Source organism: Dipodomys merriami, unplaced genomic scaffold (assembly GCF_024711535.1).
Source record: "Dipodomys merriami isolate MVZ:Mamm:240054 unplaced genomic scaffold, mDipMer1.0.p SCAF_137, whole genome shotgun sequence".
In the NCBI taxonomy this organism is placed as follows: domain Eukaryota; kingdom Metazoa; phylum Chordata; class Mammalia; order Rodentia; family Heteromyidae; genus Dipodomys; species Dipodomys merriami.
Window position 1 is genome coordinate 59,572 of NW_027202682.1, and position 23,044 is coordinate 82,615.

Here is a 23,044-nt window from a genome sequence, read left to right on the forward strand (position 1 = left end):
CAACAGCTTCTTCCCCTCAGTCTTCCAATTATTATCCCCCAATCATGACGCAACCCTGCGGCAGGCGCCTCATTGGTCAGTCGGCGGCCTGCCTCGCCGGGACGTGCGCAGTACGTACGCGTGCCTGCGCGTGCGCGCTGCGCGTTCCCTGCTGGGCAGGCGCTCTCGCTGGGGCCCGGACCCCAGGCGCACAGCCCTGGCGGAGGCGGAGGCGCAGGCGCAGGCGGAGGCCGGGCTGGAGGCGCCGGAGGAGGAGGAGGAGGAGGATGAGGAGGAGGCGCTGCCGCACTCGGAGGCCGTGGACGTGTTCCAGGAGGGCCTCGCCATGGTGGTGCAGGACCCGCTGCTCTGCGACCTTCCCATCCAGGTGCGCGGCGGCCGCCGCCGGGCCGGGCCGGGCCGGGCCTCGCGGGCTGCGCAGCCGCCTCGGCGGTGGCGGCTGCCTTTGGACTCGGGGCCCGGGCGCTTCCCTGAGCTTCCTGTGCTCAAGGCTGGCGCTCTCCCACTCGGGCCACGGCGCCACTTCCGGCCTTTTCTGCTTCTGTGGTGCTGAGGACTCGAACCCAGGGCCTCATGCGTGCGAGGCGGGCGCTCTACCGCCGACCACCTTCCGCCCGACTTCTGCTTTCTGAAAATGCGTTATTACCGACGTGCGCGTGCCGGCGCCGTGGCTCGCGCCCGGCACCCCAGCTGCGCAGGACTGGGATCTGAGGCTCGCGGTTCACAGCCAGCCCTGAACCACCAGAAAACAGAAGCGAGGCTGTGCCTCCAAGTCAGAGAGCTAGCCTTGAGCCAGAAAAGTTCAGGGACAGTCTCCAGGCCCCGAGTTCAAGCCCACAACTGACCAGAAATAAAAAAGGACTATCATGACCAGTTTTTGGTGTCTAGTCAGCCCCGCTGCCAGGCCCAAAGTACCAATTCAGCCCCATTCTTGTTGTTGGTCGGTTGAACTCTGGCCCTGGCGCTGTCCCTCAGCTCTTCAGCTCAAGGCTAGTGCTCTCCCACTGGAGCCACAGCGCCATTCCCAGCCCCATTCTTTTGTGGGTCCAATCCCTGCTATTTCTTTGTCCCTCTCCCCACAGCCTCTGTCCACTTGGAAATTATATATAAATGTGGGTAGGATGAAAGACTACAGTGCTGGAAAACTGGGAAAGCCCCTTCACACCCTTCATAATACAGGGCGCTTCTTTTGAAGTATTGTCAGCTTACTTCTCTTTCAGGCGATAAAAACACTTCCCACCTCTACTTCTGGTCTTTTCTAGGTTACTTTGGAAGAGATCAATTCCCAGATAGCACTGGAATATGGCCAAGCAATGACTGTCCGAGTTTGCAAGATGGATGGAGAAGTAATGCGTGAGTGCGATCCTCCTCCCTTGAGGTCTGAGATGTTAGCAGAGCTAATCTTGAGAAACTTGGAGGGCATGCCCAGGAGCACTAAGACAGCCACAAAGCTGCCCTCGGTGCGCTGGCTGTGGATTCCTACAGGGTTTTTCTCCCCCATGTGTCCACGGTTGCAGCGGTGGTGGTAGTGCAGAACGCCACGGTCTTGGACCTGAAGAAGGCCATCCAGAGATATGTGCGGCTCAAGCAGGAGCGTGAGGGGGGCATTCAGCACATCAGCTGGTAGGTGGAGCAGCAGCTTCTTCACTGTAACCATTCCCAGGGCTGGTGTGGGAAAACAGCAGCTTTCAGTGTTCATGCCCAGGTTCTGCTACAGTCGTGACTGCAGTGTGGAATCCTGGGGAGTGAGGGTGATCTTCCCTGGGAGTCACCTCAGGGCCTTATGTCACCAGAAGTGGCTTCTCTCGTTATGGATGGTACGCCTGTCAGCGCCACTTCTTGCCCTCACCTGGGTGCTGTCAACCCTGGGTCTCCAATTGGATCAAGTGTCCTGTAGCTGAGTCTCAGAACTATCAACTAGGTTATTAGTAAGGTGCATTTGGCCCAGCTACCCCAAACACCAGCTTCTAGCTGCCTCATGCCTGGTGTGTATACAGTGTGCAGGGGAAAAGCCCAGGAGGGGGACACGGCTGTCCTAGGTGCAGAGGGCGGTGTACCTCAAGCCCTTGTGGTCCCAGATGTTCAGCTCACCTTGCTCAAGGGTAGCATGTGGTTCAACTCTTGTTGCAGGTCATATGTGTGGAGAACATACCATCTGACCTCTGCAGGAGAGAAGCTCACCGAGGACAGGAAGAAACTCCGAGAGTAAGTTCAGCCCATGTCCCCAATCCTAGGGAGGTATCTGATCTGTTACCCTCCAGTGCCCCCGACTTCTGCCAGAGAACAGTAACAGGAGGGTCCCAAGCTGGACTGACCCTCCCATAAGGAGCTTCTGGAAGGCCCTCTCCACTAGAGTGGTAGTCAGACAAGCAGCTCCACGGGCCCTGCTCATACTCAGCAGCAGAAGCCCAGGGCTACGGTGCCTCAAAGGAAGGTAGAGCAGTTGTGGAGCGAAAGGCTGCTCTGGTAGTGCAGTGTGGTACACACTATACCACAAAGCGTGCCACACCACTTCCTAGATGCCACGTTCATCTTCACTTGTTTTCTTTGTCTCTCACAGACACCACTTTCCTTCTCTTTCAGTTATGGCATCCGGAATCGGGATGAAGTTTCCTTCATCAAAAAGCTTAGGCAAAAGTGACCCTCGGAGGACATCTGTACTAACGGTTGGCCAGGCCTCTCCTAGCAGGAGGGGCTCCTGTCACTGTCCTCACCAAAAGAATTTTTTTTTTTTTTTTTTTTTGGTCGGTTGTGGGGCCTGAACTCTGGGCCTGGGCGCTGTCCCTCAGCTCTTCAGCTCAAGGCTAGCACCCTACCACTTCAGCCACAGTGCTACTTCTGGCCTTTTCTGCTTATGTGGCGCTGAGGAATGAAACATAGGGACTCACGCATGCAAGGCAAGCGCTCTACCACCCAGCCATGTTCCCAGCCCCCTCACCAAAAGAATATTTGGCTGGCTGCATCCCTGGGGTACCACTCAGCACTTGAGCCCTGAGACACTCAGGGCTAGCACAGTGTCAGCCTCTGTCCCTTCCCTTCCTAGGGACTTGGCCTAAGCCTGCCCTCTCCCTGTGCCCTCAAAAAACAAATCTCACATGGCGAGAGCCCTGGCCTTATGTACAGAATAACCCTATTTGCTTCAAATCTGGAAGAATCAAGGCCACAGTAGCCTGTGTGGGAGGGCTGAATTTGCTCTAGGCAAGAGGTCAGCACAGATAGCTGTTGAAAAGGAGTGCTGAAGTCCAAGATACCACATCTGAGCTGGTGGCCACAGCCCCGGCATCTGTTAGCCTGGCATCCTCAGCAAAGAATAAAAGCCAAGCTGGTGTGCTTGTGGAGACACCAGGAACTGCATCTCATCCTTGTGGCAGGTGTGGGCGAGGAGGCAGAAGGGGGTGGCGGTGGGGTGTGGAGAAATGTCCCGGCCCTGGCCACGGGTCCCTCTGAGGCCTTGGAGCAAGGTGTGCCACCTAGCTGAGGGATTTCCCTGGGAGATGAAAGAAGCGTGGCTGCATTTAATGCCTACCTCCCTGAGGTACATGTTGGAGGCTGGGAGCCTGAAGGGCTTCCTACCACAGTCCCCAGCCAGAGACCAGGAAGGAGACAACAACCCTGGTTGTTAGTGGCAGCTAAAACGCTCCCGGTCCATTTATTGGCCACATGAGGTGGTCGTCGAAGGACTAGTTAGAAGTTTGTCATGGGAACTATTGTAATAAATGTCCAGCAATATAAGTGACTGGACAGACGTGAACAAGGCGCGAGAGGTCTGTGTTCAGGAAGTGCACAGAGCAGGCTGCTCTGTGAGGTGAGGGTTGTGGCCTTGGGCCCATGGCTGCTCAGTGGAGCTGAGCGTCCAGCTCATACTTCTCACAGAACTTGTCCGTGAAGGGGATGCAGGTGAGGAACTCACACCACTCACAGCGGACGGGGTAGAAGTAGAAGAGAACCACCAGGCCAGCCAGCAGGCCCAGGAACACTGCTTGAAAGATGATGATTTGGCAGCGCTTTCGGTACAGGTCGAACTTGCCGAAACTGATGTACGGCAGGAAGGCAAAGGAAAGGAAGAGGCCGCTGACGAAGCCTGAGATGTGGGCAAAGTTGTCGATCCAAGGCAGCAGCCCGAAAGCGAAGAGGAAGAGCACCACAGCCAGCAGCTTAAAGAAGGCACGCCACGGTCGCGCCAAGATCTGCCAACTCTGGAAGAGCTCCACGAAGAGGCAGGCCAGGATTCCAAACTGGGAGCCGGCCGGGCCCACCTGGGAGCAGTGGGATTGACTGTGACTAAGGAGGGTGGTTGATCTGCCTACCCTGCCTCAAGACCTAGAGCACACGGGACTGAGGAGCCACATGGAGAAGCTCCCTGATCCCGGGGCGGCAGCCTCACCTCTGCCCGGTACGGCAGGAAGATGGCACTAGCCAGGTTTCCAGTGATACCGCTCAGCAAGTAGATGATGGCTATGCGGTGCCAGCCTGCCAGCTTCTCCAGGTCACGCAGGACCGTCATCTGGAAGCAGACAGACACCAAGCAATGCAGGACCCTGTGGAGGAGACAAGTCAAAGGTGACCTCACCACCTCCAGGAGGAGGGTCGTGCCTGGGGCACCCCGCCACCCACCAGGACCACATGTGACTTGCCCAGCGTGCAGGAAGAGAGAGAGCCACAGGCGGTAGAACTGATCGGGCACCTCCGGGTTGAGGAAGGGAAGGAGGCCGCACACATCATCCATGCAGTGGACCTGCAGAGTGGTTCATCAGCACCTGCGGGAGGTGAGAGACGTGCACACCCACACGCACACACCCCCTCAGTGCCTACCTGAGAGCAGAGTGTGGCCTCCTCATGGAAATAGCCCCTCATGAAGTCACAGTACTCACGGGAGGTGATCTCACACCTGGAGAGTCAGGCTAGGGTTTGGATGTGCTACCGAGTCCAGGGACAGGCACTGTCCACACCGCCCAGGCCCAGGCTTCTGCTGAACACCCACACACCTGTCCTGGCCCTGTGGGTTTCCCGGACCTTGGGAAGGGAGGGATGGCCGCTCCGTGGCAGTGCTCAGCCCCGGGCCAGCCTCATGGGCACACCTACCTGCCCTTGGTGCCAATGCAGCAGGGCCGGCCGGTTATGGCGCAGTCCATGTGTGGGTGGTTGGTGTGGTTCCCAGCACTGTTTTTGGTGCAAATCTGGATCACAAACGGGAGCAACTGAGGTCAGGGCCTCTCCCTGCCTTTGGCCATACATCCCATTCAGTGCCAAGGCAAACAAGAAAACCCACAGGGTAGGAAATAGGCTTCCTTGAGTTCAGGCATACTGTTGCACCCTAAGACTAAGCTGGCCCATGTGCCAAACTAGACTATTTAGCCTCTTCCCCCTGCCACGTCTCCACCTAGTTCCTTGATCCGGGAGGCAGATGTTGATGAGTAGGCTGGGCCAAGGGCAGGGACACAGCCTCTGAACACAGGAGGCGGTCCCTTCCAGTGGGAGGCTGGTATCATCGATGGTGGGCGTGGTCCCCCCACCCCCCAACGTGACAAGTGTGACTCCCTGGCAGCCGCTGCCCCAGCTCACCGGCCACTTGGTGATGTCTTCTGGCCACTCGTGTGGGTCCTCGGAGGAGGGCTCGTCACACACCCTGTGTGCACCCAGATACTGTCAACTCCTCCATCCCCGGCATTGGCGCCCTCCTGCCCCAGCCAACAACAGGGAACACCCTACCCCTCACAGGCAGATAGGAAGGCAGGTGACAGGCCAGCCAGCAGGACTGACCTGGGGTCCTGGTGGCAGACAGAGCCAAACAGCCTCTTGTGGCCAGCAAGGTCTGGAGCACTGGGATGGATGGGCCACTTCACCCACACTGCCAGAGTGGACTGAGGACACAGGACCAGCCTCTGGTCAGAGCAGACCCTTGCCCACTCTGAGCCATGTGGTGACGATTCAGGAAATCAAAAGCAAAGCCACCGAGCCCCACTTCACCCTGTGAGCTCCTACCACAGCCACACAGAGCACATAGGGAGGGATTCTGAGAGCAAGCAACAGCAGAACTCCTAGGTAAGAACAGTCTCCTGAATTGAGCCACTGGTATTAACGATGGCACCTCCAGGTAGTGCACGACCAGATCAAGAAGCCAGGTGGTAATCTGTCCAGGACTGGGGAAGCACCGAGGCCGGGGTTGAGAAGGCAAAGTGACAGAGCCTAGTGCTTGGTGAAGCCACGAACCAGCTGCCACAGAAAAGGAGACTTCCGAGAGGCTGAGGCGGGGTGGGGGGCCTCACCGAGCACTCCTCCTCGGAGGTCTGCACGCAACCAGACCTGTCGTTGCGCACACAGCAGGCTGAGTGCTTCTCACGCTCCCGGGCTGCGTGGATGAAGCTGTGGACCTGCGGGTCCTGCCGCATGCAGGGTGAGAACTTGGCGCCCAGGTGGATGAGGGCCTCCTGTGGTGAAGACGGCAGCTGTGGCCCCAGGCTCCTGCCCACTAGCGCACCTCCACGCTCCCCCCAGCCCTGCCCTCACCGAGCTGGGGCCAATCCAGAAGTTCTCCTGCTGCACATACTTGACGTTCTCATAGACGCCACGGTTCCGGAGCACCTGGCGACCAGGGACAAAGTTTCCACCACTTGAGGCTCTCTCCTCCCAGAGGGCATCCAGAGCTAGGGTCCCAATCATCCCAGCCTGGGAAAAGGGCCGAGGCTCACCGAGTCCACCGTCTCGTGCTGCGAGAAGCCCACCGGCGCAATGCCGTAGATGCACACAGCTAGGATGGTGACCAGTGAGTGGACGAAGGTAAGCCAGTAGGTGAAGAAGGGCCTGTGGGGCGGAGGGTCAGTAGGGCACACCACTAGCCGGAGCCCCAGCCCTGCCCATGAGCCTCCCCTGTACGCCCAGGCCGTGCCCAAGAGGCAGCGCGTTTTCCCGGCCTACCTGTGGTCATCCATGTCCTCGATCTGGCGCTTGACGTAGCTGTCGATGCGCTTGCGGTAGGTGCGGTTGGTGAGCCGCCCCACCATGCCCAGCCCGTAGGGCCGCTTCTCCCTGGCGAAGAGCTTGTGCACGGGCACGGTGATGCGCTGGCCCCTCCTGGGCCCTGCAGGGCTCACCACCTCCTGCCGAAGCCTCACCCTGGGCTGTGTGGCCAGGGCGCCACCCTCTTTCTGTTTCCGCCAGCCTCGCTCCAGTGGCCTGGAGAAAACCAGCAGCCTCGTTCATCTCCTGCTCAGACCCCACCCACTTGGCGCAGTCCCCCCCACGTGGAATCAGGGTCCTGCTCCCTGCTATGAAAGCATAGCGCAAACTGCTCAGCCTCAGCCTCTTCCTACTGGTAAAAAAGCAGCTATCCCCCACTTCAGGATGGCAGGAAAGGAGCTAGGACCCACTAGAGGTTCCACACCTCTGCATTAATGAGGTCAGCCCCTTCTCCCCACTGAAGATGCCCAGTCCTTGGGCTACAGGTGTGTCCCAGGTGGGCAGTCCAGGCTGGAATCATGCATAACCCTGGGTCCTCCACACTCAGTGCCCAGACCAGTTTCCCAGGCAATTGGGCCATGAATGTGGAGTGTCTCTACCAACAGTCACGGGGATCCTAATGGGACAAAAATTCGCCTTCTAAGCTAAGCACCAGTGGCTCACGCCTGTCATCCTAGCTACTCAGGAGGCTGAGATCTGAGGATCTTGGTCTGAAGCCAGCGCAGTCAGGAAAATCTGTGACTCTTCTCTCCAATGAACCACCAGAAAACCAGAAGTGGTGCCGTGGCTCAAAGTGGTAGAGTGCTCACCTTGAGCAAAAGAGCTCAGGACAGCACCCAGACCATAAGTTCAAGCCCCAAGACTGACCTTTTTTTTTTTTTTTTGTCGGTTGTGGGGCTTGAACTCTGGGCCTGGGCGCTGTCTCTGCACTCTTCATCTTGAGGTAAGCGCTCTACCGCTTGAGCCACAGCACCATTTCCGGTTCTCTAGTGGTTTATTGGAGATAAGAGTCTCATGGACTTATCTGCCTGGGCTGGCTTTGAACCGTGATCCTCAGATCTCGGCCTCCTCAGTAGCTAGGATGACAGGTGTGAGCCACCGGCGCCCAGCTTTTTTTGTCTTTAAGGTTCTCCTGGAGCCATCGCCAGCCTGCTGCACTTACAGCATCAAATGGCTCCGCTCAAGCTCAGTGCGACCCAGGGCCCCACCGGTGAGTTCTGCCTGCTCCGAGACTTTCTCCCAGTCCTGGAGCGCCGCCTCTGAAGGGGACTCAAACACTTCATCCGGGTACGTGGACAGCTCCTCATGAAGGACACCTTCCTGAGCAAGCACAGGCAGTTAGGGTGGACCCAGGGACGCGGCAGGCGAGGGGGCCACCAGCAAGTCTTACCCGGGCAAAGAAGGATGTGTCCAGCTCCTCGGGGAAGTCTGCCGTGTCCTCCTCCAGGAAGCTGGCCGGAGTGAAGCTGCGACGCTGGGCCCGGCGCAGGGTGCCCTCCCTAACCACTCGACCCTGGGGGCGAGGAGGCCGCCGTAGGACCCGGCAGCCGCCCCCACCCCGGCTCCATCCTCGGCCCCCACCAACCTTCACCAGTGCCGCCGCTGCCCGGAAGCTCATCTTGGCCACGGACTCGCGCTTGCGCCGCCGAGGAAACCGGTTGAAACCTGAGCGGGAACTGGAGAAGGAGCAGAGGGAGGCAGCTCCAGGGGTGATGGGGGTGTGGGGGACACTCGGGCCATCGGCAGCGTCATCCGCCAGGCGGAAGGCCCGGCCCCGGGCCAGAGGGTCGATGATCTGGTGCAGGCCAGGGGAGAGGACAGGTCAGTGCGGGCACCTCGGGGAGGCTCGCCCCCTCGGACCCTCACGGCCCTGACGGCTGCATGGGACCACGCTCACCCAGAGCGCTGCCAAGGGGCCTTCCCCCCTCCCCTCCCCTCCCCCTGCTCTGCTGGTCTAGGTGAGATGTTCTCCTACCCAGCTCACCCTGGTACAGACCAGCAACCTTCTCCCTCTCGGTTCCTGTCCTGGAGTGTAGCTTCCTTCCTTCCCAACAATCCCCACACCACCGGGCCTTCTGGTGCCCCTCTCCCACCCAAGGGGCTGGGATGAAAAGCCGATGGGGGTTCAGGAGCAAGCGCACCTTCTGCATGCCCAGCTGGCATGGGCCCACATACAGTGGGGGTGGGGTCTCCGTGCTGGCCAGCGACACATTGTCCTGGCTGGGCAAGTCCAGCTCCCGGAGGACCTGGGGCTTCAGCCTGCCGTACCGCTGGCTGCAGTGGCGGATGCTCTTGCGCTGCCACTTCTGGGTGCTGTCGCTGTCCTTGCTCACTCCGAACCAGTCAGCCGTGCCCCTGACAAGGCAGGGACTTAGCAAGGGGCCCTTGCTCCCCTCCTCCTGGGCATGGGCCTCGGTGCCCAGCCTCCTGGGCAGCATGCCCCACCCCAGGCCACCATTCAAGCGAGGACCAGAGTCCACAGAGACAAGTGGAGTCCAGCCCTAACCACCCCTGGCTCACTCTGATTCCTACCAGATCACCCTACCGCCTTGCCCAGTGGCATTCCACAGCGGCCCTCACCCCTCCCTGAGTCCAGAGAGAGAACTCAGCTGGACGGCAGCCACAGCCAAGGACAGCACAGAGCACGGGAGCTGCTGACTCAGGCAGGCTGCCCAGTCTTTGGACATGCAAACAAAAAGACTGCCATCATCTACCGTTAGGAGCCCCAGGAAATGGCAGCCATTCATGCTGCATAGCATGCACGTGCCAGTGAACACCAACACACTCATGATCTGCCTAAGATACCTGAGCAGGGACCAAGAGAGAGACTGGCGCTGTGGGGGGACCCTGTGGGCAGCCCGGGGGCCCAGGAGGGGCAGAGTGTGAACACGCCCAAAGCGCACCTGTCGGCTGTGGGGGGCCAGAGCATTAGTGTTGGGGAGACAGGCAGAGGCGGCAGAGAGCGGTCCCAAGCACAGGAAGAAGGGGGAGCAACGTGGGGACCAAGATGGAGGAGAAAACTGAGACAAGGGCCCCCGAGCCATTCCCAGCCCCAATGCCCAAAGGTACCCGCCCCGCCCCTCTGCCCCGGAGTGACCAGGGCTGTGGTACCTGCGGATGGTCTGCGTGATGGACGTCTGCCGCTGCAGCGCAGGCCGCCGAGGCTCGGGGTAGAGGGAGGGGACGTGGGCCGTCTCGGCTGGCATACTCACACTCCGCAGGAAAACCTGGCGCCGGAGGGGCTAGGCGATGAGACCGCAGTGAGGCGCGGGGCAGGGCTTACCCTCGGCCCCTGTGGGCCAGGGCCGGGGCAGGCGGCCTACCTGCAGGAGGCCGGGCTCCTCTGCCGCCAGGGGCACCGCAGCCGGGATGTCCAGCCTGAGCCAGGGGGGCTTCTTGCGCTGCAGGCTGCTTGTGCCGTCCCTCCGGGCCTCGCTCATGGTTCCAGCAGGAGGAGGCCTGGCGAGGAGAGGGGAGTGCTGTGCCAGGCAGGCCTGGGGACGGGACACACCGCACAGTAACAACAACCCCGGCGAGTCTGGAGCTGTGACAGGCCCAGGCAGTGGAGAGGTGCGGTGGGGAACCCGACGGAGCACCGGCCTGCTCTGTGCGGCCTCAGCCTCCTCGGATCCCTTCTCAGACAGCAGCCTTGCTGTTGCAAGGAGACAGTCTCTAAGGAAAAACTGCAAATGTTCAGCACGCTTGATTCATTTTTCCCACACCACCACCCAGCCCCACTAAGGACATGCCACCTTCAACAGACCTCCAGTTGCTGTCAGGCACAGGTGGCTGATAAGATACCTGAGAAGCTGAGATAGAGTGAACCATAGTTCAAAGCCAGCTGGGCAAAAAAGTTCACAAGACCTCTTCTCAACCAAATGTTGGGTGAGTCTTCCTAGCCATGTATGAAGTATTAAGTAGGCAGGTGGCGGTCCAGGAACCCACCCAGGGAAGAAGCAGCATCCTGCCTCAAAATACCCAGTGTAAAAAAAGACTAGAGGCACCCATCCACAGTAGAGCACCCTCCTAGCAGCCCAAGGCCAAGTTCAAGCCCAGGGGCACAAACCCCAAAAAATTTCACTTTATCACTTAAACACATCAACTTGCATTGGTGTATGTGTGTGAGAGAGAGACAGACAGACAGAACGCCTATGTGTGTCCTGGGGCTTAAACTCAGGGTCTGGGCACTGTCCCTGAGCTTTTTTGCTTAAGGCTAGTGCTCTAACACTTGAGCCACAGCTCCACTTCTGGCTTTTGGGGTGTTCACTGGATAAAATTCCACAGGGCTGGGAAGATGCTTAGTGGGAGAGTGCGTGAGTAGCATGCATGAAGCCCTAGGTTCAATCCCTCAGTACTACATATGCAGAAAACGCCAGATATGGAGCTGTGGCACAAGTGATAGAGTGCTAGCCTTGAGCAAAAGAATCTCAGAGACAGTGCCCAGGCCCTGAGTTCAAGCCCCAGGACTGTCTAGAAGGAAAAAAACAAAAACAAACAATTCCACAGCTTTTCCTGCCTAGGCTGGCTTTAAACCATGATCCTTAGATCTCAGCCTCCTAAGTATCTAGGATTATATGGGCAGCACATTCAGTTTTACCTTGCTTTTTAGGTACTATTTGCTTTTTTTTTTTCTTTTTTTTTGAATGGGAGGTAGTTATTTGGAGATAAGACTCTCGTGGGCTTTCCTGCCTGGGCTGGCTTCAAACTGTGATCCTCAGATCTGTTTCCTGAGTAACCAGGATTACAGTTGTGAGGCACCAGTGCCCAGCTATTTACTTTTTAGGAGACATATATTCACAAAATTAAGGGTGGAGAAATACTGCAGAGCACACAGTCATTTAAACACAATTGACAGTAACAAGGGACAGAGCTTCTATGCATCAGCTGAGCTATGTAATATACACATTGATACATTGACTTTGAAATTTTTTGTTTGGTTGTTGTCAGTCTTGGGGCTTGAACTTAAAGCCTGGGCTCTATACCTGACCTTTATTGGTAAAGGTTAGGGCTCTACCCCTTCGAGCCACAATACTACTTCCAGTTTTCTGGTGGTTAACTGGAGATAGGAATCTCACAGCTTCAGTCCTCAGATCTCAGCCTCCTGAGCAGCTAGGGTTACAGGCGTGAGCCACCAGCACCCAGCAACCCAAGGAAGTTTTGAACACATACCACCAATATACCTGGATGAGAACCAAGCTCCTGCCCTCCTGGTCCTTAAGAGGGGACATTTACAGTTTATGTAATATTAACCCTCTCAGTAAATGGACACACAGGCTCTATGTGGTAGGGAAAATAAGCCAGCAGGTTAGAGTTGTTTGGTGGGGTCTAGGAGGCCCCTGTGACATACCAGCTGGGTAGAGGCCTCAGGGAGGAGGACTGAGGTCCTGGGCTGTGGGGCCAGGGACAAGGGCCAGGCCTGGGGGGGCTTGAGGCTCCAGCCTATCCACATCCATCTCGCCTCTCACCACCAGGTGGCAGCATGCACCAGAAGTGGCAGCGAGGCTGCTCAGGCAGATGGGAGCGTGTGGGCGCCCTGAACACCAGAGACCAGGTCCAGGGAAAGACCCAGCACCCTGGCTTCCTGGGGCCCCTTACAAGGGTGCTCATGGCACATCTGCATGCGCCTCTTCCAGGGGCCCGAGACAGACGCAAGGTTGGAAGACCCTCTGCGCACAGACATGGGTGGAGGTGGGGTTTTCTGAAGTAAGACTTGGAAGGTGGAAAGCACAAAATTCCTGTCTCCTCAACGTGTGACACCCAACAGCTGTGCTACAGGGTGTGTACCAGGCATCGATGCACCAGACATGGCTTCCACTTGGGAGTTACTCTCTTGTCAGTCGTGGGACTTGAACTCAGGGCCTGGGCTCTGTTCAAGGCTAGAGCTCAACCACCTGAGCAACAGCTCCACTTCTGGTTTTTTCTGTGTATGTGTTGCTGAGGAACTTGACCCAGGGCTTTGTGCCTGCTAGGCAAGCACTCTACCACTGGGCCACCTTCCCAGCTTTTCCATCTCCCCCCCTCCCCCCCACCAAATCTTTTTGCTCAGGGCTAGAGCTCTACCACTTTAAGCCACAGCGCCACTTCTGGTTTTCTGGTGGTTAACTGGAGATAAGAGTCTCAAGGACTTTCCCGCCCAGGCTGGCTTTGAACCGTGATCCTCAGATCTCAGCCTCCTGAGTAGCTAGGATGACAGGCCTGAGTCAACAGTGCCTGGCAGGAGTTTCTCTTCATTGCTTTAGAGGAAACAAGTACACACACACACACACACACACACACACACACCCTTACTTTATACAAATGCAGAAAGTGAAGCCTGGGCTGGGAAGCTGGATGTGGTGCTGTGGCTCAAGCGGTAGAGTGCTTGCCTTGAGCTGAAGAAGCTCAGGGACAGCACCCAGGCCCTGAGTTCAAGACCCAGGACTGGCAAAGAAAGAAAAAAGAGAGAGGCCTGAAGAACAGAGTAATATAACTACACAAGCCCAAGAGGTACTCAAGCTCCTATTGGGCCTACATTGACCAGAGAAGGCCCACAGCACCACAGTAGACTTGACTGACCAGGAACAGCTGTGGATGCTGCTCACTGCTCCTCCTGGCCTACAGTGACCAGGACATGGGAGACAATCTTTCAAACATTTATGCCTGACTCTAACCCTGACCTAGCTCCAATCCCTTCTCTGAGCTATGCCCCGCTTACAGCAGCTGGGAAGTAGAGCTGAAGGGAACTCCTAGGTGTGGTGGCCAAGGGTCCCTCCCTGCATTCGCACGGCCTCTCTCGGGGCCATGGATCAGGCAATTTGTCTTCACAGAGCTCCTGGCTACCGTGTTGGGAGGATGAACAGTCAGGAAGGCATCCTGACTGCAGAGTGAGTGAGGCAAGGTCTCAATACTAACTGAACCATTCCAGGCTGAAACACTGTGCACCATCCACCCAGCCCAGAGCTGGGAGCCATAGCCCTTCCCAGGAGAGTCCGTCCAGCCCAGCCACCAGCCGGGGACCCTGCGGTCGCCGTACAGTCACCTGCCAGTTAGTGAGCGGAGTCAAGAGCCGCCCCTAGGTCTGAATCTGACACAGTCCTAGGTATAAGGGTTAGGGAGAACCTGCTGAACCTCCCAGGAAGCCAGGCCAGCCCTGCTGGAGGGACCTGGCGGTCAGCTGACCAAGGACAGCCATGCCCACAGAGACAAGTAGGCCAGGCCAGACAGGACAGAGACCCCAGCACTCTGCCTTCCACCCACCAAGAGGGGAGACTGGCTGGTCCTACTACCCATCAGCCACATGGCCTGGCTAGGCTCCATCTTCTCACCTGGAAAATGACCAGTGCTGTTAATAAGCCTGTTATGTGGCCCAGACAGGAACAGGGTCAGGCGTGGACAGAACAGCAGAGCCTGCTGGGAATGCACAGGTGAGCGGTGGTGACCAGCAGGGGTGCAAGCAGCTCTGCAAACGGACCCACACACCCCGATCCTCACCTGTCTGCACAGCCGGTGCCTTCCTCCCCCCAGCCCTGCCCTGGCCGTCTCCCCGTTTCCTGTGTGATGGAGGGCCTGCTCTTCAGTCACAGGCCCCACCCAGCAGGCACCCTTGCCGGCAGAGGGGCGGAGGGCAGTCCCCAGACGCAGTGGCAATGGTGGTTACTGAAGCAGATGACCCTCAGCTGGACCTTCAAGGGGTCCCTGTCCGGCACAAAGGAGAGCACGAACAGCTCCCAAAGCGGGGAGAAGGGCAGCGCGCTGTGCGGTGAGGCCAGCCCTACGCTCAGCCCTGCCAGCTCTGCTCAGGTGGCCCAGCCCCTCCTCCTGGGTAGAGGGAGGGGGTACAGGAGAACCCACATTGCTCTAGGTCTAAAAGCAAGGCAAGGACACCCGTCCACCCCGCAGGGTGGTGACTCCGGCCTGTTCCGTCACTGCGCACTCTGCTCCTTATGTGAGCCTCAAGTTGGCTGGATTCACAAAGCATGGGGGAGGGGCAGGCCCAGGCCAGGGGCAGCACCGTCTGCCCACAGAAGCTCAGTGTCCAGGCGCACAGTGGGCTCTTGTTCCCCAACAGCCCCGGGGACTCTTCCACTCTGGGGCTCCACAGTACAGAGGGCCCGTGGAGGGCCTGTCCGCCTGGGGTCACACAGCATGAGTCACTCCAGCCGCTTGGAGACGCCCACACGGACATGTAGCACGATGAGGTCTGCGGGGCAGGCCTGAGTCAGGGGCCACCGGGAACAGCGGTGCCCTCCACGCAGCTCAGAGGATGGAGGGGCAAGGACAGTCAGGGTGCCCAGGCTCTGGAGACTGGCGGGAAGTGGGGGCCACTGGGACTGTCACAGCCGATGCGTTTCCTGGGGATGCAGGAGTCCTGCTGACTCTAGTTCTGTGGTACAATGTCTGAGGGCTCGCTGGCCATCACTGGTGCATCAAGGAAGGGAGCAAGCGGGGAAAGCCAGGCCAAAATGCTATACTCATAATCTGTCTCCACCTCTAACTCTGGACAGGCCTTGTTTTTTTGTGTGAAGGATCACAGGTGATGACAGTGCCTGGCACACAGTAGGTGTTCATGAGGTGACGGCACGTAGGAGCTCTGAGGGCTGCAGGAGGAAGCCAGGGTATGAGGGCCTCACCCAGGAACACTTCAGAGGTGTGGGGTTCAGTAACAGGCAGCCACGCCAGGCACCAGTGGCTCACACATACATGAGGATCTCCACTCAAAGCCAGCCCATGAGATTCTTAGCTCCAATGAGCCACCAAGAAGCCAGACATGGAGATGTGGCTCCAGTGGTAGCATGCTAGCCTTGCGCTAAAACAGCTTGGGAACAGTGTGCAGGCCCTGAGTTCAAGCCCCAGGACTGTCACCAAAAAAACAAAGAAAGAGGAAGGGGCCACTAAGAAGCACTGGGAGCCTGGAAGCCAGCGGGGAAGGACATCCCTAGGGTCACGCACGCTCTGCTTTGCTCTGCTCTGCTCTACCCCCTTGCCCTGGCTCAGACCCTGTTTTCTCTTCCAACCTGGTGCTCAGCCTCAGTCCTCTCTAGGCGAGATCACAGCTCTGGGGCCTGGATTCCAGTTCTTCACCACATACTACTGTAGTAAAGCAAACGTTTCCCAGCTTCTCTCTGTCTCCTTGCACCATCTCTAAGCATCACCATGTGGAGACTCCCTTTGCAATCCACAAAGCACTCTAGTCCTCACAGTCTCTTCCTGTGGAAGAACCAAGTTTCCACATGCAACAGGGCAGGCTGATACCAAGCCAGCGGCCTCCACAGCACCTTCTCCCTCAGATCTCCCCCCTCCCCCCACGGCCCTGTCACCTGACATGCTGGAGAGCGTGGAGAGCAGCAGCCACAGAGGCTTTTGGCTGCGGTTTGGGAGATGTGGCGGAGGCTGTGGCACTCCGGGCCCTGACACAGAACATAGTCTACAGGACGGACAGAGGGGCTAGCCATGGAGGGCATTGTCCCGTGCTCCAGCCATGGAGGGCATTGTCCCATGGTCCAGCCATGGAGGGCATTATTCGGTGGTCCAGCCATGGAGGCATTGTCCCATGGTCCAGCCATGGAGGGCATTGTCCCATGGTCCAGCCATGGAGGGCACTGTCCCATGGTCCAGCCATGGAGGGCATTATCCCGTGCTCCAGCCATGGAGGGCATTATCCCGTGCTCCAGCCATGGAGGGCATTGTCCCGTGCTCCAGCCATGGAGAGCATTATCCGGTGGTCCAGCCATGGAGGGCATTATCCCGTGGTCCAGCCATGGAGGGCATTATCCCATGGTCCAGCCATGGAGGGCATTGTCCCGTGCTCCAGCCATGGAGAGCATTATCCGGTGGTCCAGCCATGGAGGGCATTATCCTGGGGTCCAGCCAGCCATGGAGGACATTATCCCGTGCTCCAGCCATGGAGAGCATTATCCCGTGGTCCAGCCATGGAGGGCATTATTCCATGGTCCAGCCATGGAGGGCATTGTCCCGTGCTCCAGCCATGGAGGGCATTGTCCCGTGCTCCAGCCATGGAGGCATTGTCCCGTGGTCCAGCCATGGAGGGCATTGTCCCGTGCTCCAGCCATGGAGGGCATTGTGCCATGGTCCAGCCATGGAGGACATTATCCTGGGGTCCAGCCATGGAGAGCATTATCCGGTGGTCCAGCCATGGAGGGCATTATCCTGGGGTCCAGCCATGGAGAGCATTATCCGGTGGTCCAGCCATGGAGGGCATTATCCTGGGGTCCAGCCATGGAGAGCATTATTCGGTGGTCCAGCCATGGAGGGCATTATCCTGGGGTCCAGCCATGGAGGACATTATCCCATGGTCCAGCCAGCCATGGAGACATTATCCCGCGGTCCAGCCAGCCATGGAGGCATTATCCTGGGGTCCAGCCATGGAGGGCATTACCCGTGGTCCGGCCATGGAGGGCATTATCCCATAGTCCAGCCAGCCATGGAGGACATTATCCTGGGGTCCAGCCATGGAGGGCATTGTCCCGTGGTCCAGCCATGGAGGGCATTATCCCGTGGTCCAGCCATGGAGGGCATTATCCTGTGGTCCAGCCATGGAGGGCATTATCCCATGGTCCAGCCAGCCATGGAGGACATTATCCCATGGTCCAGCCAGCCATGGAGGCATTGTCCCATGGTCCAGCCAGCCATGTAGGGCATTATCCTGTGGTCCAGCCAGCACCCATGGTCCAGGGGTGGCTGATGGCCAGAGTCAAAGCTCCCAACAAAGTCTGGACTGACAAGAGACACACCTGGGTGAGTCAAGGCTCAGAGAGGTGAGGGGCCATCCAGACACCAGAGCAAGAAGAGGTAAGAATGGGACTCAGCTGTATCATTTCCTGGGTGTGAACCACCTGCTAAGCTGGATACTTGTGCAGCCCAGCCAGGCACTGGGAGTTAAGGGGCAGCATGCTCCCTGGAGGGCAGGGACATCCACACGTGGTAACAGCAGATGAGCAACCCAGTCTCAGGTCAGCTCACAGACGCGCCCTAACAATCCCACAAACTGCTTCCTGCTACCCAGCAACACTTCCTGGAAGCAGAATCAGACTGACAGCTCCTGAAGGGGAAACGGAGTCAGCAAAAATGGCTTCATCATCAGGAACCTGGCACACCTCCCTCAAACCTGATTCTAGGGCAGTCCTGGTAGTACAAGCCTGCAATCCCAGCACTCAGGAGGCTAAGGAAGGAGGATCATGAGTCCCAGGCCAGCCTGAGCTACATAGCAAAACAATGTCTAAAACAAACAAGAGTCCTAACTAACTCCACTGGTCTGCCTTACCCATGGGAGAAGAGAGGTCCTTCATGTCTACCTTATCCTAACTACTCAGGAGGCTGAGATCTGAGGATTGAGGTTCAAAGCCAGCCAGGGAAGGAAAGTCCATGAGACTCTTATCTCCAATGAAGCACTAGAAAACCACAAGTGGTGCCGTGACTTAAGTGATAGAGTGCTCACCTTGAGCTGAAGATCTGAGGGACAGCACCCAAGCCCAGAGTTCAAGCCCCATGACAGAGAGAGAGAGAGAGAGAGAGAGAGAGAGAGAGAGAGAGAGAGAGAGAGAGAGAGAGAGGGAGAGGGAGAGGGAGAGGGAGAGGGAGAGGGAGAGGGAGAGGGAGGGAGGGAGGGAGGGAGGCTGAAACTCAGGCCAGCCACCGCCTGAGGTCAGTGAACCTCAAGGGACCCCCACAGCACAGCCAGGTGGGCAGGGCTATGGGTCCAGCAGGAGCTGAGGTGGGAAGGGCCGGTCTTCCACTGGCTGTAGAGCACCTGGGCCTCAGCTCTGGGCTGTCAAGGACCCCCAGCATCCTGGGCAACCTTCCTAGAAGCATCTCAGCTCAGACAGGCAGGAGGCATTCATAAAGACAACACAGAAGACACGCAGAAGCAAGGGTGCTGTGCTGGAGAAGGAAGTGACCCCGCAGAGACGTCGAGGTGGGACGGTCCTTCCATCAGGGAAGGGGCCGAGACCTCACAGGAGAACTGAGGTCCGAGAAACAGCTGTAGCCAGAAAGGTCCTAGGGGAGAACCATCTAAAGCAAGGGGGCTGGGGTTCCTCTGAGTCAGATCCTCCAGAAAGCCACGGCTTCAGGAAGGGCAGGCCCAGCCGGGCCACAGGCCCTGGCCTCCGTGCACGGGAGCTGACAGCCCACAGAGCAGAGCAGTGCACAGGGCCTGGGAAGGAGCCCAAGGGAGCTGCGTCCATCCGGACCCGCACTCCACGCTGGGAGGAGGCCCAGCTTGCCAAGACCCCAGTGCCCAGGGCTCAGCACCAGGGGCCCCTCCAGCCGGACAGCTGCTGGAGGAGCTGGCTCATGGGTGGGGAGGACCCGGCCCGGAGTGGGGAGGACTCGGCCCGGAGTGGGGAGGACCCGGCTGGAGTGGGGAGGACCCGGCCCGGAGTGGGGAGGACTCGGCCCGGAGTGGGGAGGACCCGGCTGGAGTGGGGAGGACTCAGCCCGGAGTGGGGAGGACCCGGCCCGGAGTGGGGAGGACCCGGCTGGAGTGGGGAGGACCCGGCTGGAGTGGGGAGGACTCAGCCCGGAGTGGGGAGGACCCGGCTGGAGTGGGGAGGACTCAGCCCGGAGTGGGGAGGACTCACCGGGAGTGGGGAGGACTCAGCCCGGAGTGGGGAGGACCCGGCTGGAGTGGGGAGGACCCGGCCGGGAGTGGGGAGGACCCGGCTGGAGTGGGGAGGACCCGGCCCGGAGTAGGGAGGACTCAGCCGGGAGTGGGGAGGACTCAGCCCGGAGTGGGGAGGACCCGGCTGGAGTGGGGAGGACTCGGCCCGGAGTGGGGAGGACCCGGCTGGAGTGGGGAGGACCTGGCCCGGAGTGGGGAGGACTCAGCCGGGAGTGGGGAGGACCCGGCCGGAGTGGGGAGGACCCAGCCCGGAGTGGGGAGGACCCGGCTGGAGTGGGGAGGACCCGGCTGGAGTGGGGAGGACCCGGCTGGAGTGGGGAGGACCCGGCTGGAGTGGGGAGGACTCAGCCCGGAGTGGGGAGGACCCGGCTGGAGTGGGGAGGACTCAGCCCGGAGTGGGGAGGACTCACCGGGAGTGGGGAGGACTCAGCCCGGAGTGGGGAGGACCCGGCTGGAGTGGGGAGGACCCGGCCGGGAGTGGGGAGGACCCGGCTGGAGTGGGGAGGACCCGGCCCGGAGTAGGGAGGACTCAGCCGGGAGTGGGGAGGACTCAGCCCGGAGTGGGGAGGACCCGGCTGGAGTGGGGAGGACTCGGCCCGGAGTGGGGAGGACCCGGCTGGAGTGGGGAGGACCTGGCCCGGAGTGGGGAGGACTCAGCCGGGAGTGGGGAGGACTCAGCCGGGAGTGGGGAGGACTCAGCCGGGAGTGGGGAGGACCCGGCTGGAGTGGGGAGGACCCGGCCGGGAGTGGGGAGGACCCGGCCGGAGTGGGGAGGACCCGGCTGGAGTGGGGAGGACTCGGCCCGGAGTGGGGAGGACCCGGCTGGAGTGGGGAGGACCTGGCCCGGAGTGGGGAGGACTCAGCCGGGAGTGGGGAGGACTCAGCCGGGAGTGGGGAGGACTCAGCCGGGAGTGGGGAGGACCCGGCTGGGAGTGGGGAGGACCCGGCTGGAGTGGGGAGGACTCAGCCCGGAGTGGGGAGGACTCGGCCCGGAGTGGGGAGGACCCGGCCGGGAGTGGGGAGGACCTGGCCGGGAGTGGGGAGGACTCAGCCGGGAGTGGGGAGGACCCGGCCGGGAGTGGGGAGGACCCGGCCGGAGTGGGGAGGACCCAGCCCGGAGTGGGGAGGACCCAGCCCGGAGTGGGGAGGACTCAGCCCAAGGCCGGGCTTCCCCGGGCTGAACCTGAAAAGCCAGTTTCATCCGAATCTTCTCCCACCCAGCTGTCCCGGCGCGCGGCCCCCGGACCGAGAGACAGCTACAGAGGACACACAGACAGACAGACAGACGACAGACACACACACACACCGCCGCTGCCTGGGAGAAGCGCGTCCAGCACGGGGCTGGCGCCTCCGGACGCAGGCCTCACCCACGGCGACAGACAGACGGACAGACGCACGCACGCGCCCGCCCGGTGCGGCCCGCGCAGCGCCGCCGCGGCCCCGGGCCTCGCGCAGGGCGGAGCCGACGGCGCGGACGGCGGCCCGGGAGGCCCCGCGGGGCGGCCGGGCCCGACGCCGCCCCCTCGGGCGCCCGCGAGCCGCAAACCCCCAACCGAGTCGGCGCCCGGAGCCCGCCCGCCCGCGCACTCACCGCCGCCGCCGCCGCGGGCTTCGAGGCGTCCGGAGGCTGCGGGGCCGCCGAGCCGGGAGGGCGCCCGCGCCGAGTCCCAGGCCGCGCCCGCCCGCCCGCCCGTCCGGGAATGCCGGGCCGCAAGGGGCGTGCGCGGCGGCGGCGGCGGCGGCGGCGAGGGCGGCGCTGACTCAGGGCTCAGGAATGCGCCCGCCCGCCAGGCGGCCCGGCCCGGCCCGCGGCGCCTCCTCCGGGGAGCCCGCCCGCCCCGCCCGCCCCGCCCGCCAGGCCCGGCCCCCGCCCGCCAGGCCCGGCCCCCGCCCCCCGCCCCCCGCCCCCCCGCCCGCCAGGCCCGGCCCCCGCCCGCCAGGCCCGGCCCCCGCCCCCCGCCCCCCGCCCGCCAGGCCCGGTCCCCGCCCCCCGCCCCCCGCCCCCCGCCCCCCCGCCCCCCAGGCCCGGCCCCCCGCCCCCCGCCCGCCAGGCCCGCCAGGCCCGGCCCCCGCCCGCCAGGCCCGGCCCCCGTCCCCCGCCCCCCCGCCCCCCCGCCCCCCGCCCGCCAGGCCCGGCCCCCGCCCGCCAGGCCCGGCCCCCGGCCCCCGGCCCCCGGCCCCCGCCCCCCGCCCCCCGCCCGCCAGGCCCGGTCCCCGCCCCCCGCCCCCCGCCCCCCGCCAGGCCCGGCCCCCGCCCGCCAGGCCCGGCCCCCGCCCGCCAGGCCCGGTCCCCGCCCCCCGCCCCCCGCCCGCCAGGCCCGCCAGGCCCGGCCCCCGCCCGCCAGGCCCGCCAGGCCCGGCCCCCGCCCGCCAGGCCCCCGACCCCGCCCCCCGCCCGCCAGGCCCCCGCCCCCCGCCCCCCGCCCCCCGCCTGCCAGGCCCGCCAGGCCCGGCCCCCCGCCCCCCGCCCCCCGCCCGCCCGCCCCCCCGCCCCCCGCCTGCCAGGCCCGCCAGGCCCGGCCCCCCGCCCCCCGCCCCCCGCCCGCCCGCCCCCCGCCCCCCGCCTGCCAGGCCCGCCAGGCCCGGCCCCCCGCCCCCCGCCCCCCGCCCGCCCGCCCCCCGCCCCCCGCCTGCCAGGCCCGCCAGGCCCGGCCCCCCGCCCCCCGCCCCCCGCCCGCCCGCCCCCCGCCCCCCGCCCCCCGCCCGCCAGGGCCGGCCCCCCGCCCCCCGCCCGCCCGCCCCCCGCCCCCCGCCCGCCAGGCCCGGCCCCCCACCCGCCAGGCCCGGCCCCCCGCCCGCCAGGCCCGGCCCCCCGCCCGCCAGGCCCGGCCCCCCGCCCGCCAGGCCCGGCCCCCGCCCGCCCCCCGCCCGCCAGGCCCGGCCCCCCGCCCGCCAGGCCCGGCCCCCCCGCCCGCCAGGCCCGGCCCCCGCCCGCCCCCCGCCCGCCAGGCCCGGCCCCCGCCCGCCCCCCGCCCGCCAGGCGGCCCGGCCGGCGGCGCCTCCTCCAGGGAGCCCCCCCCCCCCCCCCCCCCCGCCCGCCAGGCCCGCCAGGCCCCGCCCGGCCCGCGTCTGCCCTGCCAGGACCAACCTCAGCCCCGGGTCCAGGGCGAGCCTGGCCCGGCCCTGCCCGGGTCTGTGCGGGGGTCCGGGGCGCAGGAGGGTCCCCTGGCCGGCTAACCGCACGGTCGGCGACCTCCAGCCAGTGGGAGCACTGGCCTGAGCACCGCGAGCCCCGACTGCGGCCTCCCCCCTCCCCCGGGCTCCCCTCCCCTCCTCCCCCTTCTCCCCCCTCCCCCGGGCTCCCCCTCCCCTCCTCCCCCTTCTCCCCCCTCCCCCGGGCTCCCCCTCCCCTCCTCCCCCTTCTCCCCCCTCCCCCGGGCTCCCCCTCCCCTCCTCCCCCTTCTCCCCCCTCCCCCGGGCTCCCCCTCCCCTCCTCCCCCTTCTCCCCCCTCCCCCGGGCTCCCCCTC

General features: G+C 62.2%; 2 protein-coding genes across 6 annotated transcripts; one reads left to right on the plus strand and one right to left on the minus strand.

The window, feature by feature from the left end:
- The first annotated feature begins 163 nt into the window (after positions 1 to 163).
- On the plus strand, positions 164 to 3,349 carry LOC138825329 (U11/U12 small nuclear ribonucleoprotein 25 kDa protein). The gene is made up of 5 exons (XM_070019737.1): positions 164 to 367; positions 1,263 to 1,353; positions 1,518 to 1,623; positions 2,131 to 2,205; positions 2,584 to 3,349. Exons 1-5 carry the CDS (start codon positions 326 to 328, stop codon positions 2,639 to 2,641), a joined length of 372 nt encoding a protein of 123 aa, XP_069875838.1. The 5' UTR covers positions 164 to 325; the 3' UTR covers positions 2,642 to 3,349.
- Positions 3,350 to 3,616: 267 nt separating this feature from the next.
- LOC138825328 (inactive rhomboid protein 1) lies at positions 3,617 to 21,263 on the minus strand. 5 transcript variants are annotated; one of them, XM_070019733.1, is made up of 19 exons: positions 21,168 to 21,263; positions 10,281 to 10,416; positions 10,069 to 10,199; positions 9,763 to 9,867; positions 9,099 to 9,312; positions 8,543 to 8,752; positions 8,348 to 8,470; positions 8,120 to 8,277; positions 6,916 to 7,173; positions 6,690 to 6,801; positions 6,508 to 6,582; positions 6,267 to 6,428; positions 5,761 to 5,861; positions 5,563 to 5,626; positions 5,083 to 5,177; positions 4,813 to 4,888; positions 4,635 to 4,735; positions 4,385 to 4,538; positions 3,617 to 4,256 (listed from the first exon to the last, which is right to left on the minus strand). In XM_070019733.1, the coding sequence occupies exons 2-19, from the start codon at positions 10,395 to 10,397 to the stop codon at positions 3,837 to 3,839; spliced, it is 2,676 nt and encodes an 891-aa protein (XP_069875834.1). In that variant the 5' UTR covers positions 10,398 to 10,416; positions 21,168 to 21,263; the 3' UTR covers positions 3,617 to 3,836. The 5 variants fall into 5 exon arrangements, with proteins under 5 accessions (XP_069875834.1, XP_069875833.1, XP_069875837.1 ...); XM_070019732.1 differs by having other exon boundaries at positions 8,348 to 8,752; positions 10,069 to 10,184; XM_070019736.1 differs by lacking the exon at positions 9,763 to 9,867.
- Positions 21,264 to 23,044: the final 1,781 nt, after the last annotated feature.

Excerpts from the sequence above, each read along its gene's own strand:
- LOC138825329 (XM_070019737.1), top strand. The coding sequence starts at position 326 with ATGGTGGTGCAGGACCCGCTGCTCTGCGACCTTCCCATCCAG. Across the intron at positions 1,354-1,517 it reads GATGGATGGAGAAGTAATGC|CGGTGGTGGTAGTGCAGAAC; the intron begins GTGAGTGCGATC and ends CCACGGTTGCAG. Across the intron at positions 1,624-2,130 it reads GGCATTCAGCACATCAGCTG|GTCATATGTGTGGAGAACAT; the intron begins GTAGGTGGAGCA and ends CTCTTGTTGCAG.
- LOC138825328 (XM_070019731.1), bottom strand. The coding sequence starts at position 10,397 with ATGAGCGAGGCCCGGAGGGACGGCACAAGCAGCCTGCAGCGCAAGAAG. Across the intron at positions 6,802-6,915 it reads GAGGACATGGATGACCACAG|GCCCTTCTTCACCTACTGGC; the intron begins GTAGGCCGGGAA and ends TCCGCCCCACAG. Across the intron at positions 4,736-4,812 it reads AGGCCACACTCTGCTCTCAG|GTCCACTGCATGGATGATGT; the intron begins GTAGGCACTGAG and ends ACCACTCTGCAG.